Consider the following 19,056-nt stretch of genomic DNA (forward strand, 5'->3'; position numbering starts at 1 on the left):
ATCGGAGGCAGTACCAGCTCCACCTGCAGTGCCAGCTCCACCAGCGGTACCAGCTCCACCAGCGGTGCCAGCTCCACCAGCGGTACCAGCTCCACCAGCAGTACCAGCTCCACCAGCGGTACCAGCTCCACCAGCAGTGCCAGCTCCACCAGCGGTACCAGCTCCACCAGCAGTGCCAGCGGTACCAGCTCCACCAGCGGTACCAGCTCCACCAGCAGTGCCAGCAGCACCAGCTCCACCAGCAGTGCCAGCTCCACCAGCAGTGCCAGCGGTACCAGCTCCACCAGCGGTACCAGCTCCACCAGCAGTGCCAGCAGCACCAGCTCCACCAGCAGTGCCAGCTCCACCAGCGGTGCCAGCTCCACCAGCAGTGCCAGCGGTACCAGCTCCACCAGCGGTACCAGCTCCACCAGCTCCACCAGCAGTGCCAGCAGCACCAGCTCCACCAGCGGTGCCAGCTCCACCAGCGGTGCCAGCTCCACCAGCAGTGCCAGCTCCACCTGCAGTGCCAGCTCCACCAGCAGTGCCAGCTCCACCTGCAGTGCCAGCTCCACCTGCAGTACCAGCTCCACCAGCAGTGCCAGCTCCACCTGCAGTGCCAGCTCCACCAGCAGTACCAGCTCCACCAGCAGTGCCAGCTCCACCAGCAGTACCAGCTCCACCAGCAGTGCCAGCTCCACCTGGATACACACTGTGTACTGTTGCGCTGCTTTTGGTGCTCCTCACGCCATGTTGTATTATTTGTATGTATCTGCCTTGTGTGCTCTGTGGGGGTTTGAGTGTTTAAATGTTGCCGCTGCTACGCAACAAAACCTGCCTGACTTGACTTGACAAAATGACATTAAGCCACATTAAAGTAGCCGGCAGATGGCGCTAGTTAAAAAACAACGCACTTATTAAAAAAAAACAAACACTGAAGGTCAAAGGACACGCTCGCTCGCTCGCTCGCTCAAGTTGTCAACTGACTTAAAGGCATGACGGGGCGGCCGAGGCCGTGTGCTGACTAGTAGGTGGTGTTGTCTGTGCGCTTCTTCCAGCGGCCTCCACCCTCTCGCCGCCGCTCGGCCGGGCCTCCACCCTCTCGCCGCCGCTCGGCCAGGCAGGCTGCGTTGGGCGCCCCGCGCATGGCGGCGCCTGTCGACGGCGTGCGGAGTAAGTCGTGAATCCGAGTTCCTGGCTGGTTTCCGGAGTCACCGTGTGAGCCTCCGTCTGCAGCCGCACCGTCACGTCCACGATGAGGAGACTCAACAAGAAGAAGGCTTTAAGTCTGGTCCGAGACCTGGACGCGTTCCCGAAGGTTCCCGAGAGTTATGTAGAGACCACGGCAAGCGGCGGGACAGGTAGATATGACGACGACGACGATGATGATGATAATGTGTTTAATCGGGGGGGGGGGAGATGATAATCTCCATGCGATAAGCGGCGGGACAGGTAGATATGATGATGATGATGATGATGTGTTTAATCGGGGGGGGGGGGAAGATGATAATCTCCATGCGATAAGCGGCGGGACAGGTAGATATGATGATGATGATGATAATGTGTTTAATCGGGGGGGGGGAGATGATAATCTCCATGCGATAAGCGGCGGGACAGGTAGATATGATGATGATGATGATGATGATGATGATGTGTTTAATGGGGGGGGGAGATGATAATCTCCATGCGATAAGCGGCGGGACGGGTAGATATGATGATGATGATGATGATAATGTGTTTAATGGGGGGGAAGATGATAATCTCCATGCGATAAGCGGGGGGACAGGTAGATATGATGATGATGATGATGATGTGTTTAATCGGGGGGGGGAGATGATAATCTCCATGCGATAAGCGGGGGGACAGGTAGATATGATGATGATGATGATGATAATGTGTTTAATGGGGGGGGAAGATGATAATCTCCATGCGATAAGCGGCGGGACAGGTAGATATGATGATGATGATGATGTGTTTAATCGGGGGGGGGGATGATAATCTCCATGCGATAAGCGGGGGGACAGGTAGATATGATGATGATGATGATGATAATGTGTTTAATGGGGGGGGAAGATGACAATCTCCATGCGATAAGCGGGGGGACAGGTAGATATGATGATGATGATGATGATAATGTGTTTAATGGGGGGGGGATGATAATCTCCATGCGATAAGCGGGGGGACAGGTAGATATGATGATGATGATGATGATAATGTGTTTAATGGGGGGGGAAGATGACAATCTCCATGCGATAAGCGGGGGGACAGGTAGATATGATGATGATGATGATGATGATAATGTGTTTAATGGGGGGGGGGATGATAATCTCCATGCGATAAGCGGGGGGACAGGTAGATATGATGATGATGATGATGATGTGTTTAATCGGGGGGGGGGATGACAATCTCCATGCGATAAGCGGGGGGACAGGTAGATATGATGATGATGATGATGATGATAATGTGTTTAATGGGGGGGAGATGATAATCTCCATGCGATAAGCGGGGGGACAGGTAGATATGATGATGATGATGATGATGATGATGATGTGTTTAATGGGGGGGGAGATGATAATCTCCATGCGATAAGCGGCGGGACAGGTAGATATGATGATGATGATGATGATGATGATGATGTGTTTAATGGGGGGGGAAGATGATAATCCATGCGATAAGCGGGGGGACAGGTAGATATGATGATGATGATGATGATGTGTTTAATCGGGGGGGGGAGATGATAATCTCCATGCGATAAACGGGGGGACAGGTAGATATGATGATGATGATGATGATGATGATAATGTGTTTAATGGGGGGGGAAGATGATAATCTCCATGCGATAAGCGGCGGGACAGGTAGATATGATGATGATGATGGTAATGTGTTTAATGGGGGGGGGGGATGATAATCTCCATGCGATAAGCGGGGGGACAGGTAGATATGATGATGATGATGATGATGATGATGATGATGATAATGTGTTTAATGGGGGGGGGGATGATAATCTCCATGCGATAAGTCATTTGGAAACCCTGCACGTCTCGTAGTGTCTTTGGTAGCCTTTGCGTTCATGGCCGGCCTCGCCTTCCTGGAGTTCTTCGTGTACAGAGACACATGGATGAAGTACGAGTACGAGGTGGACACGGACTTCTCCAGGTACGTGAGGACGGTGTGCGTGTTGTCAACATGTGGTGGTAAATAAAAGGTTGGTTAGACTATAAGTCCATTATACTTGTGTTATTCTCTGTCAGTGTTGTATTGTGTAAACTGTGTAAACACAACATCATGGCACGTTGTGCGTGTTGGGAGGGAGATCCTCCTCTGGTGCTCTCCCTGAGCTTTCCTCCTGTTTGTTCTCCCTGTTAATGGTTTTAGGGAGGTGTTCCTTATCCGATGTGAGGGTCTAAGGACAGGGTGTTGTGTTGCTGTAAAACCTGTTCAGGCAAATTTGTGATATTGGGCTACACAAATAAAACTGACTTGACTTGACCATCATCTCTGGTCAGTTGTCAGTATTCAATTCAATTCAGTTCAAACTTTATTACAGACTCACTCCATAACAGACAAAGACCAATAGGTAAAAGACAATCCCTAGACAAGACACAGAGTAAACACAATAAAATTACATAAATGGAACAAGTCGGTGTGTTAAAAGAAGGCAGCTATACCAGTGGTCCCACAGCCGGGATTGGTAGCGTGTGGCACTGAATCTTATATTAGTCAAACTCTTGATGATTACATTATCAGAGTCATTGAGCCAGCAAATAAATTTATACATAAGATTTCTTAGAAGAGCCTGAAAGGTACTGACTCCTGCAGCCACAAACATTTCACCTGCAGTACACCATCTAGGTCTTTTTAACAGTATTCTCATGGCATCATTATAAGCCACTTGAAGCCTCTGTAAGCTTGCTTTTTTATAGTTTGACCACAGGTGTGCAGTGTAGAGTGTTGTACAATATGCTCTGAACAGAGACATCTTCACACTACCTGAACACACACCAAACTTGCGTGACAGAGTGTTTGCTTGCGCATACATCATGCGGCATTGCCTATAAATGTCATCATCGTCTGTCATTTGTTCAGTAATATAATGTCCAAGATATTTCACCTTATTACTTACCACAAAATTATTATCAGACAATTTAAAATCAGGACATGTTAGATGATTGACCTCTTTGGTTCTGCAGATCATGACAACACTCTTACTAGCAGTGTATTTGATATCATGCTGCACACCATACACACAACATATACATATATCAAGGAGCTGCTGGAGACCAGCACTACAGGGACTAAGAATGACAAGGTCATCTGCATACATAATATGGTTCACCAAGGTATTACCCATCATGCACCAGTACAGGCTTTCAGTTTCTTGGACAAATCATCAATATATAAATTGTAGAGAACTGGAGACAGAATTCCCCCTTGTCTGACACCATTGCTAACCCCAAATGGGGCTGAAACTCTATTACCCCATTTCACTTGCATAGTCTGGTGGGCATACCAATAAGCCAGAATTCTCACAATGTATTTAGACACCCCTCTTTGACTCAATCTAACAAACAACTTTGTATGATTAACACGATCAAAAGCTTTAGAAGCATCAACAAAACATATAAGAACTGATGAGTTTGGGCCTCCTATTTGTTTACAATATCCTTTAAGGCATATATACATAAGTCAGGGTTTGCCTGCCATACATACTTGTTCCAACCAGACCTGATGTTCTGTGTCTTATTTTTATACTTGTAGTAGGGCTTACTATCTTCATACAGAGTACTAACAATATCATCATACATGCAGCAAAGATCTCTCCTATGCCTCATATCCTTGCAGTTAATGTCTCTGCACATAACTGCATCTCTAAGCAGATGTAGTATATTACCCAAGGTTTCATCTGTATGGGCATGATAGGCTAAGATGTCCTCCTTTGTAAGAGTTGACCAGTCCAACCTTCTGCATTATCACTATCTCCATTACTCGACAGCACAGGCAGATGTTCCAACATTTATAGCCATAGCTAGAGGTATGTGATCAGTCGTTGCTGCCCCATACATAATACCTATACTCCCCAACGAGGCATGTGCAGCAGCAGTGCAAATACAGCGGTCCAGCCATGACGCAGTGTGCCAGGCCTCACTTGTGTATGTAAAAGTATTTGTAGGCAACAAGACTTTGCTTGACAATATAAGATTATTATCTTGACAGAACTGAACCATGTGATTAGCAAATAACGAATTCCTGTCTGAGATATCAGCATTCAGATCCCCAATGACATACACACTGGAAGAAGTATTAGCTTGAATAAAGGAATTGATGAGTGCAAGCCTATTTAAATATTCATCCTCGTTCTGCTGGCATTCATAAGGTGTATACACATTTAGGATAAAGAGTCCCCTGTCATTGTGAGTAAACTGTATTGCAATGCACCAGTCAACACCAAGCCTAACCACATTTATCAATGAGTCGAGCTTCTTATTCCATAGAATAGCCACACCCCCTGGTATCCTTCCTCTGACTAGTCCCACGCCAAGGTCAGTTGTAGAGTCCCCAGCCCCATGAAAGTTCCCATTGAAGGAGTTTAGTTTTTCCAGCTCTTGCTTTGCTCAAAATGTCTCTTGCATACATAGTATGTCCCAGTTCTCTAAAAGGTTTTCAACAACTTTGCGGCGAGCTTTATCCCCTGCGCTCTGGCCCAGACGCAGGCCACGACAGTTGTATGACAAAACCCCAATGTTCATTTAGCAAGACTAGTGAGTGACCATATCACCAGCAGGCATACTCATCGATCCCGCAACAAAAGCAGTGTTTGACCCTATAACTCCACCCCTGCACGGCTCATAATAGCGCCGGACAAGCGCCCCTTCAGGCCAGAGCTCCAGATTGTACATTTCTCCAACCTCACTGCATTCGGCAGATATTTTAAATGAGCCTAATCTACTGTGTACAAAGCCAATCTGTTGACAGATAACATCACGGCCAAGTTTATCTTTAAGATACCCAGACAGAGTGTCAGTGTCTAGGTCTGGTGTGAACTTGGTGGCAAAAACACTCAGCAGCTTCGTCTTTACCACCTTGATATTACTCCCAGCTCCGGTACCAACAACATTAACGGATTTCTTTTTCTGCCCGGGGTGAACAGTACGTGAGCTTGAGTGAATAGCAACTTTCGCGGGGCGACGTTTCACGACTTGACTCCACATTGAGCATTGTTGCTGTCAGTTGGCAGTTGGCAGCCAACGACCAGTTTGGGCAACATTTTCAGAAAAAAAATAATTTGTGTTTTCCGGTCGAAATATGCTATTAAAATCTTAATTTATTCAGACACATAGGTGGGTCCACATTATATAAAAAAAATACAACACAGGACAACAGCACAAAGCTATAGCTAAAAACAGCAGTTCACAAGTCCACAGCGATTAAAAGCTATACAGACATTTGTTCCAATGTTTCCAGAAACAAGAGGAGTACCTTGTGTCACTGTGTGTAGGCTCCGTTAACAGAATTGTAATTACATTCTTGGAGTCAATTAATCGACAGATAAATTTGTACATAAAATTCCTCAACACAGCATGACAAGTGGGAACATTACTAGTCGCTAACATGTGACCTGCACTTGTCCATCTTGGAAGCTTGAGCAAGACTCTGAATGCATCAGTATATGCTGCCTGCAGCTTCTTCATTGTTGCTTTGCTATAACTGCACCACAAGTGGGCTGTACAGAGTGGAGTACAGCAGCCATAAAAAGAGCAGTTTTAACATCGTCTGTACACATGTGACATTTGCGTGCCAGCATATTGGCTTGTGCGTACAGTTTGCAACACTCTGTGTAACTTGCATTGGTTTGTTTGATACTGTTTACTTTGATGCATACTATGAGGTATATGATGAAGATTAAGGTCAGCCCTAGAAAAAGGTTGGGTAAACTATAGTCTGCAAATAAAAAAGGTGGGTTAACTGTGTTGAGGTGTGCTTACCTTCCACTACACTACTGAATGTAATTCTTGTTATCTCCAGACCTCCTTTCTGTAGTTTTAACATCTGTTTCTGGGTTTACCTTATTTGACACTTTGTTGCATCAATTTCACAACTGGAGTTGCTTTATCCTAATTACCTTTATATTTCCTTATTCACAGTAAACTAAGACTTAATATTGATATCACAGTGGCCATGAGATGCCAGTGTAAGTGCATTTTAAAATCTATACCTCAACTGAATTCTGTTTTACTCAAAAAAGATGGAAAATGAGCACTCAGTCCAAGCCAACATATGAAGTGATCGAACTGTGTTTTTGTGGATGATGCAGTTGTAGGTGCTGATGTCCTGGATCTGGCTGAGACTATGGTTGCATCAGATGGCTTAATATATGAACCAGTGAGTATGGTTGTCTGCATGATATCACAGCAAGTTATGCATCCTTTGGTTGCAGAGGAAAGAGTAAAACTTAACAGGGATGAACTTGGACTCTCAAAACCAAGCCTCTTACATAATTTCTTTTGTTAAATCCTGGGATTATACCCTGCTTTTGCCCCCCCCCCGACATACAACCCATGCCTCTAAGTAGGTTCTCTCCCTAGTTTGAATGTACAAGGCAAAGTAGCATCAAACCCATGTGTTGGTAATGTTTATGTGCTCTCTCTCTTAATGACAAAATAACCTTACTTCCCTTTCCCTTTATGTTTAAGGTCCACTTTGAGCTTTCTCCTCAGCAAAGGTTATGGCACATGTAAGTCATATTAAATTATCAACTCGTAAATTTCATAACATCTTATTCCTCGAGTAGCTTGATTGACAGCTGATGATTAAGGCTGGGTGTTTGTCATGGAAAATATTGACTAAAGTCACGGAGCAATCATGGCAAAGTTGTAGACAATCACGGAAAACTGAAAAGAAAGAGGCAGAAATCATGGAGTGTTTTAAATAGCTTGAATGTATTCAATTAACCAAGAGATCTCATGCACAGCAGTGGTAATTTATTGAAATAACATGCGCAACTGTAGCAACAGTAACAAGTGCTTGAATAAATTTTAAAAAAAAAACAGCGGGCAGTTGCCGCTTGTAACAAATACAACTGAAATGCATTGGTAGACTGCTGCATTTAATAGTTTTGGTCCATCACGGAAAGAAAGAGCATGCCTTTTGGTCTTTAATTTAACAGAACGTTTTGATAAACAGATTATGCTCACATTGCATTACTAAAATAATAAAACGGTTAAAGTGTGTTTATTTATTTAAAGTTTGTTTTGATATAACATGTTGTACATTGCGAGGTTCGAGTCTTTTATGGAGCGCCTGTTGTCACTGACAACATTACCGTAACGGGAGAAGAGCGCTCAGCATCAACACTGTTGACAGGGGCTGTCAAACATCTGATTGCAACAACTGACAAGGATGGGAATCTTGATCCCAACACATTCCAGAATCTGTATACATTGTCGCACTTTGTTTCTCCCGGCATTTGGCAGTATGCACGGTACTCGTGTTCTTCCTCAAAGAAGTAAATGTAGTCATCCAAGTGGTTCATGTGGAATAAGGCTGCTTCAAACCAGCTGTTCCATCGCGTTATTACAGGTGTCGGTGGAATGCACGGAGTTTTCTCATTTTCCTGGAGATACTACCTGGGGAATCTAGCTTTACGTGCAGGACAAGCTGTAAACGCCTGTTTCACAGCCACAACCGGATCGTCTTGCACCATACGTCACCCACCAAGTTTAAGAGGTGTTTAACACAGGTGATATGGACAGCGTTTAGAAAGAGAGGTTTCATTCCTCGTTCCCAGGCCTTAGTCATATACACAGCGTTGTCAGATACAACTGCAGTGACTCGATCGAAGGGGACCGCATATTTCGTCAGTGTACCCTGTATGGCCTGGCTTACTGTCTTGAAATTGACACTGTCTAGAACCAGGCAGTCTAACAGAATTACATCCAATTTCAACTCCTCCTCTCACTCGGGTTTGCTTAATACAGCCAGTATGTTGAGAACGCATCTGTCCTCGGCATCAGTGGTCTCGTCAGCAACAGTGCTAATTCCATCACAAACTTTGAGTTTGTCTTTGATCTCGTTCACGTGTTTCGTGAATATGCTAGGCAGGTAGTTGTGTCGGAGTTGACAGGCACTTGGAATTACTCCGATGTCGTGGAGATTGCTTTCCAGACAGGACTTCAGGCCAACATTGTCCAGTGTGTGTAAGGGGATGTTGGCTGAAGTGAAAGCTTCTGTACGTTTAATTACCTGACTCTGTCTATGCAATTGTGCGGTTGTTTTAGCTTGAAACAGCTCTGACACAGTTTTCTGCAGTTTTCGGCTCTTCTCGGTTTCAACGGCCCGATCCGCGGTTTTCTTTTTATGGACGTTTGTCTGCAAATGCTTGTCGCAACTTGCTTTTCCAGTGTAGTCCACCGGGATGTTACACACTGAGCAAAATAACAAACCACCACTGACATGAACAGTTTCTTCTGGGTATTGTAGGGACCGTGCTTTAGCGGAGGTCTTTGCAGTTTTACTCATTTTGAAGTTTTTGATCGGACCGTGACTAACGTTAGCCGTTCATTCATTCGCACTTCTAACGTAACCATGGGAACGTAACATTACACTGTAAACTTCCGCTAATTGGGACAATCTATGGGTCGGAGTGTAGGTCAAAATGTACAATGCTAGGCTATATGCGGTTCAGAAGTGATGGTTAAAATGCTTAGTGCCTATACAGATCACACTGTAGGCTGTGTTAAGATTGACGGTTAGGCTACCATTCAAAACTGTAGAAAAATCACAGAAAGCACTAAAAACTGGGGAAATCGCGGACATGGCAAAAAAAATGGCCAGAATCACGGAATCTGTGACACCCGCGACCTCCGTGACAAACACCCAGCCTTACTGATGATTGCTTCTGGCATGAAACAGGCTTGTACTGTCTCATAAAGAATTTACTTCACTCACTGGATTTACATCTTATTCATATGCGACCACACCGCCTAAAGGGATATGACGTTTTCAACTTTGGTCTGTTATGTTATCAGGCAGGTGTCTTTACAGTGGCAAAAATGTTTCCGTTTACATTTCCGTTTACCCCAAGGGACATTTTTTAGACCTCCAGTTTCAAGCTAACTGCTTAACTAGTGACTTGCTTAGTTGGTACCATTTATCGTGACGCACTGTTGCAGTCTGTGAGTTACAAGCTGTTTCTTTGCTTTTGTGTCACTCAGGAAACTCGTTCCTCTGTGTAACAAGTTTTGTGGCAAATGAAATAGTGGACCAGAATTGAAAGTGCTTCTTAATTCGTTGGACTGGTTGTTGTCTCATAACTACATGATTCAAATTTCTCCTTCTGATGCTTTAATCTTTATTCTTGCCCTCATTCCATCTTTATCCTTCCAACCCTCACGCTCAGGACTCTGCTGCACATCCAGGAGCGTCTCAGAGAGGAGCACTCTCTCCAGGACATTTTCTTCAAGACGGCTTTAAAAGGAGCTCCCACTGCTCTTCCTCCCAGGTATGTGCTGCTGAAGATAAGCTCTTTTGTGTCGAGATAAATGTTTTGTGTGTGCATATGTGTGTGTGTGTGTGTGTGTGTGTTTGGGGATGGGATTATACTTCCATATCACCTGTTATGTACAACAGACATGAAACAACTCTCTTTTTTTTTTAATTCATTTTTACCTTTGCCAACCCCCAGAGAAGACAGCCCTATTGAGCCCCCTGCGGCCTGCAGGATACACGGGCACTTGTACATCAACAAGGTGGCAGGAAACTTCCATATTACTGTGGGCAAGTAAGTCAAGTCAAGTTTATGTGTAAAACCTAAAATTGCAAATTTGTCCCAGAGGGCTTAACAATCATAACTATACTCAGTACAATGTACAACACCCCCTATCCTTTGACCCTCAACTGAGATGACGAAAAACTCGACAAGTATGTATCAGTGCAACACCAAAAAGTGTACCAAGAATGGTTGTTCTCTCCTGAATCAGTTATTACTGTTTTGTAAATTTCGGCACCCATGATGGCTCTTAAGAATTACTTTTGCCTATGTCACCAGTTTACCTTTGTGTTGTTTCACTTTTCATCAGATATGATTGACATGGTAGAAATATTTAAACCTGGAGTCTGACGTGTGGTGTTTTTATACCCATCACAGAGCCATCCCACATCCCAGAGGCCACGCACATTTAGCAGCCCTTGTCAGTCATGACAGTGAGTTTCTTATTTTTGTTGATTAGGTCCAGTTATATGCAAACCTTTATGATATATAAAACATAAAAAGCAAATTTCGTCTTCATTAATGAACACAAGTCCTGCAAGTCTTCTTTTTTTTATTATTTCATTTTCCTGAAAACACTTTAGTAATGCACCACATCCTTTCTCACTTGTAATTTGGCACGTGCAGTGCATCTTTGAGGTGCAGCTGCTGCCACGCTTCTTGACAATCATTGACTGTCTGGACTTGCCACCATTTCACAGCCTATAACTTCTCCCACCGGATTGACCACCTGTCATTTGGAGACGAGATCCCTGGGATCATCAATCCTCTGGACGGGACAGAGAAAGTCTCTGCTGATCGTAGGTTCAATTCTGGATGATTATCCCTTTTAAAATGTTGGACTTATTTCAATTCAAGACACCAAAATGTCATTACCTCTGTGCTTTTGATCTGTAGAAAGTCTGCTCTCGTTTTTCTATAGACGACTGCAAGTGTTTGTGTCAGCCCTGCTCTAAAATCCTCTCAGATCCAGAGTCTGAACAAAATTGCAGCATCAACGTTGTTTTTTAAAGCAAAGCCGCTGTCAGTTTCAATGACTATGTGGCAGTTGCATAGTTTTATAATCCATTGTACTGATTAACTTGGTTGATGAAAGTGCAGTCTAGAGAATGAAGGTGATCAGCCTCTGTCAGTGGCACCGTTAGATTTGCAGTGAATAGCCTGTGGAGCTGAAGGTCCAGAAATGACTGCCGTCTTCTTAACCACATTGTAATCCACCTTGGCAAACTCATTTTGGTAATGAAGCTTTGTAATGTTGTTCACACCACTCAACCTACTTCTTTTTCTACTTTGTGCTGATTCTAATTTCCTCACTTTCTTAATAAATGCTGTGTTTTAAATTTTAAATAGATAAAGATTGTTCTTTCTAATTTAAAGGAGCATCATATGTTGCATTGGTATACATTTCTAATTGCTGTACATTCATAACTTTGCCCTGTTTTCCATTGAGCACTGTAGTAACTACGATTTTCAATAACTCTCCCCAGATAATCACATGTTTCAGTACTTCATCACGATAGTACCCACCAAACTCAACACCTACCAGATCACCGCAGACACACACCAGTATTCGGTCACTGAGCGGGTAGGTTTGAGTTGTACAGGTGTTAATTTATGTAAACATCTACCCTGCTGTACTGAAGGTGTGTTTTGTCTTGTTGTGCAGGAACGAGTAATAAATCATGCTGCTGGCAGCCACGGGGTCTCGGGGATCTTTATGAAGTATGACATCAACTCACTAATGGTCAGAGTCACTGAGCAGCACATGCCTCTCTGGCAGTTTCTCGTCAGACTCTGTGGCATTGTTGGTGGGATTTTCTCTACTACAGGTGTGGAGCCCCTTTTGTTTCTTTTGGGCTCACATACACACTTGCACATAGGCATGGAATATTAATACTAACAGTAATCCAGGTTCCTCTGACATTGTGATGCCAGGCCCCCTACCTTGATGGTTCTGATTTGATAATGTCTGTGTAAAGGGTTCCTTATTGCCCCTTGAAAGTATTCCCCTATCGGTGGTGCACCTGCAGACTGACACATTAACTCCTAACTAGGCACCGTTCTAAAAAGCAATGTTTTTGAAATTGCTAGAATTCACTGCTTGACAAAGCTTCTCTAATAAGCGTCACATCTGAGACTGGTTTGCCAGGTTCTTTGAAGAAATCTTTGAAACGCTGAGAGTGTGACGTGTACATGGTTTAATGTGAGGTGCTGATTATAGTCGAGGATTTACTGACGAGTAAATGGAGTGCATCTTGTTGGTCAAAATTTATACAGAAATACCTGAGGACTTGGTAAAAAGTCTGGTTGTAATTTACAACAAGGCATACCTCTCTAAAGGCTTATAAATGGTCACTGGTTACTTTATTAACAGATAATAACTTAAATAACTAAAAATCAATAAGATGGTATAACATATTAATAAACCAATAAGATGGTATAACTAATAAGTCAATAATAAGCTGGTATAACACATAAATAAGATGGTATTAACACATCAATAAGCTGGTATAACACATTAATAAATCAATATAAGATGGTATAACATAAATCAATAGTAAGCTGGTATAACATTAATAAATCAATAAGATGGTATAACATAAATTACCAAGATGGTATAACACATTAATAAATCAATAATAAGATGGTATAACACATTGATAAATAATTTCTGGGTACCAGATTGGGAGCCCATGTTGGGAAATGACGTGATTAGACAAAGAAAGATGAGCCATTGTAAGGCAACCTCACTAACCGCAATCTAACCTGAAACTTTACCACTATCCCGGCACCTGCTGTCAGTACTGCGCAAAAATCTACTGTCCGTAAGTGTTGTGTGACATTTTCAGTTTGTGTTGTTTGTACACGACTTGCTGAGAATGTGAATTTCTTTTTATCATTATTACTATTTTTTTCCCCTGTTTTTCTCCCCAATTGTATCCGGCCAATTACCCCACTCTTCCGAGCCGTCCTGGTCTCTGCTCCACCCCCTCTGCTGATCCAGGGAGGGCTGCAGACTACCACATGTCTCCCCCCAATACATGTGGAGTCGCCAGCTGCTTCTTTTCACCTGACAGTGAGGAGTTTCACCAGGGGGACGTAGCACGTGGGAGGATCACGCTATTCCCTGCAGTTCCCCCTCCCCCCCCGAACAGGCGCCCTGACTCACCAGAGGAGGTGCTAGTCCAGTGACCAGGACACATACCCACATCTGGCGTCCCACTCGCAGACACGGCCAATTGTGTCTGTAGAGACGCCCGACCAAGCCGGAGGTAACATGGGGATTCAAACCGGCGATCCCCGTGTTTGGTAGGCAACAGAATAGACCACCACGCTACCCAAATGCCCCCCAAAAGTGCTTCAGTAATATGTTATGCATTCTGGGCGAACACTGGGCTCACACATGCATCGACAGGTGTTGATGATGTGATGTCCTCCCCTGTGGATCACAAGGCTGTTCAGTCTTCGTCGATACGGGTCTCAGCAACTCAGGTGTGTCTTTTATTCCTCTGCAGGCATGATCCATGGTCTGGTCGGCTCGTTAGTCGATGTGCTGTGCTGTCATTTCCAAGTGGGAGTTTATAGTCTTAGGAAGGTAAGCAAGCAGTACAGCAAGAAAATGTATAAATGCTTAATCTTGAAGACGCTGAACGAGATACTTAACGGTAAGCTCGCATTGCTGTATTGTGGCAGTGTTTAAGAAAAAGAAGAGATGTTTCTTCAGTTCCTACTGCTAACAGTCTCTTATCTTTCTTTTCTCAGGAGGGTGGTCTGGAAGAGCAGGCCAGTAATGACGTCCTGCTCCCCACCGGAAATCACTCTGACCGACAGGAGTCCCTACAGCTGGCCAGTTAGAATCCAGAAACCTCTGTTGGGCAGTTCGTCGGACTTCCAGTTAGGCAGCAATGGAACTCTGGGTAACACGATGTTTATAGGTTGTTTAATTGAAACAGGAAGTTCACGCCTCAGCTGAAATGTATTTTTTACATCTTTTTCAATGTTTCAATTTGTCAAAATAAACCACTCAGGCAGGACCGTGCAGCCATCTGGGAGGCATCGAAGTCCAAACTTACAGCAAATAAGTAGCCTGGCAACCTGTACTAGGAATCCTCATGAGTTATTCTCAGGAAAGTTCACAAAACTATTTATGCCAACACATAGTAGGTCCAACATTCTCCTTTAGTATGACGGCATTTGAAGTTTTTCCGAGTGTGCCTATGATGAATGTTTTGATCAGCTGACTGGTTGAGTATAAAATCCACTTTCAACCTACATTTCATTCGTGCGTTTCTTATTTGCTATACAGTTTGTGGTTTTGTTTTGTTTTGGATTTTTCTCCCCAATTGCGTCCGGCCAATTACCCCACTCTTCCGAGCCGTCCCGGTCGCTGCTCCACCCCCTCCGCCGATCCGGAGAGGGCTGCGGACTACCACATGCCTCCTCTGATACGTGTGGAGTCGCCAGCCGCTTCTTTTCACCTGACGGTGAGGAGTTTCACCATGGGAGGATCACGCTATTCCCCCCCAGTTCCCCCTCCCCTACAAACAGGCACCCCGACCGACCAGAGGAGGCGCTAGTGCAGTGACCAGGACACATACCCACTTCTGGCTTCCCACCCGCAGACACAGCCAATTGTGTCTGTAGGGACGCCAGACCAAGCCGAGGTAACATGAGGATTCGAACCGGTGATCCCCGTGTTGGTAGGCAACAGAATAGACCGTTACACCACCCGGACGCCCACAGTTTGTGGCGTCATCGGCGTTATTACTGTTCAAATAACTGCATGCGATGAATGGGTTTTAAGTAAAACAGTTTCTGGAGAAAATAATATTTTACACCATGTCAAGAGTTTATTTGACAGTATTTCAGAATATCTTTCAGTAAACAAGTTTTTGTTTTTTTTAGCAAAATGTAATATATCCGTACTGTCGCATTTCATAAAAATAGTTGTTCACGTCTTTGAAACTACAGTATCAATGATACAGTAAACCATATTTGTAGGAATACAGCTGTACAGGGTGGGTAATACACAACACTACACAGGTATACTTGATCTCAATGGGGGAGTCATGAATGTGCCATCCTTCACAGGTTCCAACATGGCGTTTTTTTGTTTTCTACATATAAAATCACTGACAGCAGGCAGGCAGGCGACAGCCTCGACGGAGACGGAGGGCTGGATGACAAATCCTTTCACTTCCTCTGAACGCTGACATTTGCATATACAGTGAACGCATTTCTAGAGTCTCGTGGCACATTCCTACGTTCCTCCTTAGCCGGGCTGCCTCGCGAGGTCACTGCATGAAGCGGCGCCACACAACACACTCGCCTCCGGGTGCTTTTTTGTGTTTAGGTTCAGAAAAGTCAGAACCACTCAGGTCCGTAGTGACAAAAAGATGTGTACTTGGCGCGTATGTTTTAGGACTCGCCACAGGTTATGATGTTCTGTGGTATTCTATGATGTTCTATGCAGAGGTTAAAGTTCACCACAAATGGTGAAAGATCACAGGTTAACTTGCAACGTCAGATATTTAAAAAGAAGTTGTCCCCTTGTGTTCACGACTTGCAGTTTGTGCGCCATGTCTTTGTGGGAAACTCAGACGTTTACCTGAGCACCGGTTCACGAGGACCGCTTGGAGGTGCCACCATGCTGCACTCAGACTTGCGATGTTGTTGTTTTCTAAACCTATTTAGTTACGTAGTGCTTCGGGACGAGACGGCCCCTGGAACAAGACTGATTTTTTTTTCTTTTTAGTGAAACTGAATTTCTTGTTGAAAGAAATGGAGATTAGTGACTTCATGTTGGTTGTTTCAGTTTAGCGGTGAGCTTTTCCCTCTACGCCAGGAACACACTTTGTGATTTCAACAGATGTTTAATTTTTTCCAGATGTTTTTTTACAGATATCTAAAATGGCGGGTTTCATTTTAACAAAAGCATTTGTACCATGAGCACCGATGCAGAGTAAGTTGGGGTACTGTCTCTCTGAAAGTAAGCTGGGGTACTGTCTCTCTGAAGGTAAGTTGGGGTACTGTCTCTCTGAAGGTAAGTTGGGGTACAGTCTCTCTGACAGTAAGCTGGGGTACTTTCTCTCTGACAGTAAGCTGGGGTACTGTCTCTCTGACAGTAAGCTGGGGTACTGTTTCTCTGCCAGTAAGTTGGCATACTGTCTCTCTGAAGCTAAGTTGGGGTACAGTCTCTGAAAGTAAGTTGGGGTACTGTCTCTCTGACAGTAAGTTGGGGTACTGTGTCTCTGAAAGTAAGTTGGGGTACTGTGTCTCTGAAACTAAGTTGGGGTACTGTCTGTGAAAATAAGTTGGGTACTGTCTCTCTGACAGTAAGCTGGCGTGCTGTCTCTCTGAAACTAAGTTGGGGTACTGTCTCTGAAAGTAAGTTGGGGTACTTTCTGTGAAAGTAAGTTGGGGTACTGTATCTCTGAAAGTAAGTTGGCGTATTGTCTGTGAAAGTAAGTTGGGGTACTGTCTCTCTGAAAGTAAGTTGGGGTACTGTCTCTGAATTTAAGTTGGCGTACTGTCTCTCTGAAAGTAAGTTGGGGTACTGTCTCTGAAAGTAAGTTGGCGTACTGTCTCTCTGAAAGTAAGTTGGGGTACTGTCTCTGAATTTAAGTTGGGGTACTGTCTCTGAAAGTAAGTTGGGGTACTGTCTCTCTGACAGTAAGCTGGCATGCTGTCTCTGAATGTAAGTTGGGGTACTGTCTCTCTGAAAGTAGATAGTGGTACTGTCTCTGAAACTAAGTTGGGGTACTGTCTGTGAAAGTAAGTTGGGGTACTGTGTCTCTGAAAGTAAATCGGCATACTGTCTCTCTGAAAGTAAGTTGGGGTACTGTGTCTCTGAAAGTAAATTGGCGTACTGTCTCTCTGAAAGTAAGATGGGGTACTGTCTCTCTGAAAGTAAGTTGGGGTACTGTATATCTGAAAGTAAGTTGGCGTATTGTCTGAAAGTAAATTGGCGTACTGTCTCTGAAAGTAAGTTGGGGTACGGTCTCTCTGAAAGTAAGCTGGGGTACTGTTTCTCTGCCAGTAAGTTGGCGTACTGTCTCTCTGAAGCTAAGTTGGGGTACAGTCTCTCTGACAGTAAGTTGGGGTACTGTGTCTCTGAAAGTAAGTTGGCGTACTGTCTCTGAAACTAAGTTGGGGTACTGTCTGTGAAAATAAGTTGGGTACTGTCTCTCTGACAGTAAGCTGGCGTGCTGTCTCTCTGAAATTAAGTTGGGGTACGGTCTCTCTGAAAGTAAGTTGGGGTACTGTATCTCTGAAAGTAAGTTGGCGTATTGTCTGTGAAAGTAAGTTGGGGTACTGTCTCTGAATTTAAGTTGGGGTACTGTCTCTGAAAGTAAGTTGGCGTACTGTCTCTCTGAAAGTAAGTTGGGGTACTGTCTCTCTGACAGTAAGCTGGCATGCTGTCTCTGAATGTAAGTTGGGGTACTGTCTCTCTGAAAGTAGATAGTGGTACTGTCTCTGAAACTAAGTTGGGGTACTGTCTGTGAAAGTAAATCGGCATACTGTCTCTCTGAAAGTAAGTTGGGGTACTGTCTCTGAAAGTAAATTGGCGTACTGTCTCTCTGAAAGTAAGATGGGGTACTGTCTCTCTGAAAGTAAGTTGGGGTACTGTATATCTGAAAGTAAGTTGGCGTATGGTCTGAAAGTAAGTTGGGGTACTGTATATCTGAAAGTAAATTGGCGTACTGTCTCTGAAAGTAAGTTGGGGTACGGTCTCTCTGAAAGTAAGCTGGGGTACTGTTTCTCTGCCAGTAAGTTGGCGTACTGTCTCTCTGAAGCTAAGTTGGGGTACTGTGTCTCTGAAAGTAAGTTGGCGTACTGTCTCTGAAACTAAGTTGGGGTACTGTCTGTGAAAATAAGTTGGGTACTGTCTCTCTGACAGTATGCTGGCGTGCTGTCTCTCTGAAATTAAGTTGGGGTACTGTCTCTGAAAGTAAGTTGGGGTACTTTCTGTGAAAGTAAGTTCGGGTACTGTATCTCTGAAAGTAAGTTGGCGTATTGTCTGTGAAAGTAAGTTGGGGTACTGTGTGTCTGAAAGTAAATTGGCGTACTGTCTCTGAAAGTAAGTTGGGGTACTGTCTCTGAAAGTAAGTTGGCGTACTGTCTCTCTGAAAGTAAGTTGAGGTACTGTCTCTGAATTTAAGTTGGGGTACTGTCTCTGAAAGTAAGTTGGCGTACTGTCTCTCTGAAAGTAAGTTGGGGTACTGTCTCTGAATTTAAGTTGGCGTACTGTCTCTCTGAAGCTAAGTTGGGGTACAGTCTCTCTGAAAGTAAGTTGGCGTACTGTCTCTGAA

At 44.2% G+C, this 19,056-nt stretch overlaps 1 protein-coding gene across 2 annotated transcripts; it reads left to right on the top strand.

The window, feature by feature from the left end:
- Positions 1-940: 940 nt before the first annotated feature.
- Positions 941-15,016, top strand: ergic2 (ERGIC and golgi 2). 2 transcript variants are annotated; one of them, XM_056281976.1, is made up of 13 exons: positions 941-1,340; positions 3,027-3,135; positions 7,122-7,168; positions 7,292-7,359; positions 7,671-7,711; positions 10,376-10,477; positions 10,661-10,756; positions 11,123-11,178; positions 11,446-11,544; positions 12,232-12,329; positions 12,411-12,573; positions 14,260-14,339; positions 14,507-15,016. In XM_056281976.1, the coding sequence occupies exons 1-13, from the start codon at positions 1,235-1,237 to the stop codon at positions 14,597-14,599; spliced, it is 1,158 nt and encodes a 385-aa protein (XP_056137951.1). In that variant the 5' UTR covers positions 941-1,234; the 3' UTR covers positions 14,600-15,016. The 2 variants fall into 2 exon arrangements, with proteins under 2 accessions (XP_056137951.1, XP_056137952.1); XM_056281977.1 differs by lacking the exons at positions 3,027-3,135; positions 7,122-7,168.
- The last annotated feature ends 4,040 nt before the right edge of the window (positions 15,017-19,056 follow it).

The sequence above is a fragment of the Lampris incognitus genome, chromosome 6, assembly GCF_029633865.1.
Source record: "Lampris incognitus isolate fLamInc1 chromosome 6, fLamInc1.hap2, whole genome shotgun sequence".
NCBI lineage: Eukaryota > Metazoa > Chordata > Actinopteri > Lampriformes > Lampridae > Lampris > Lampris incognitus.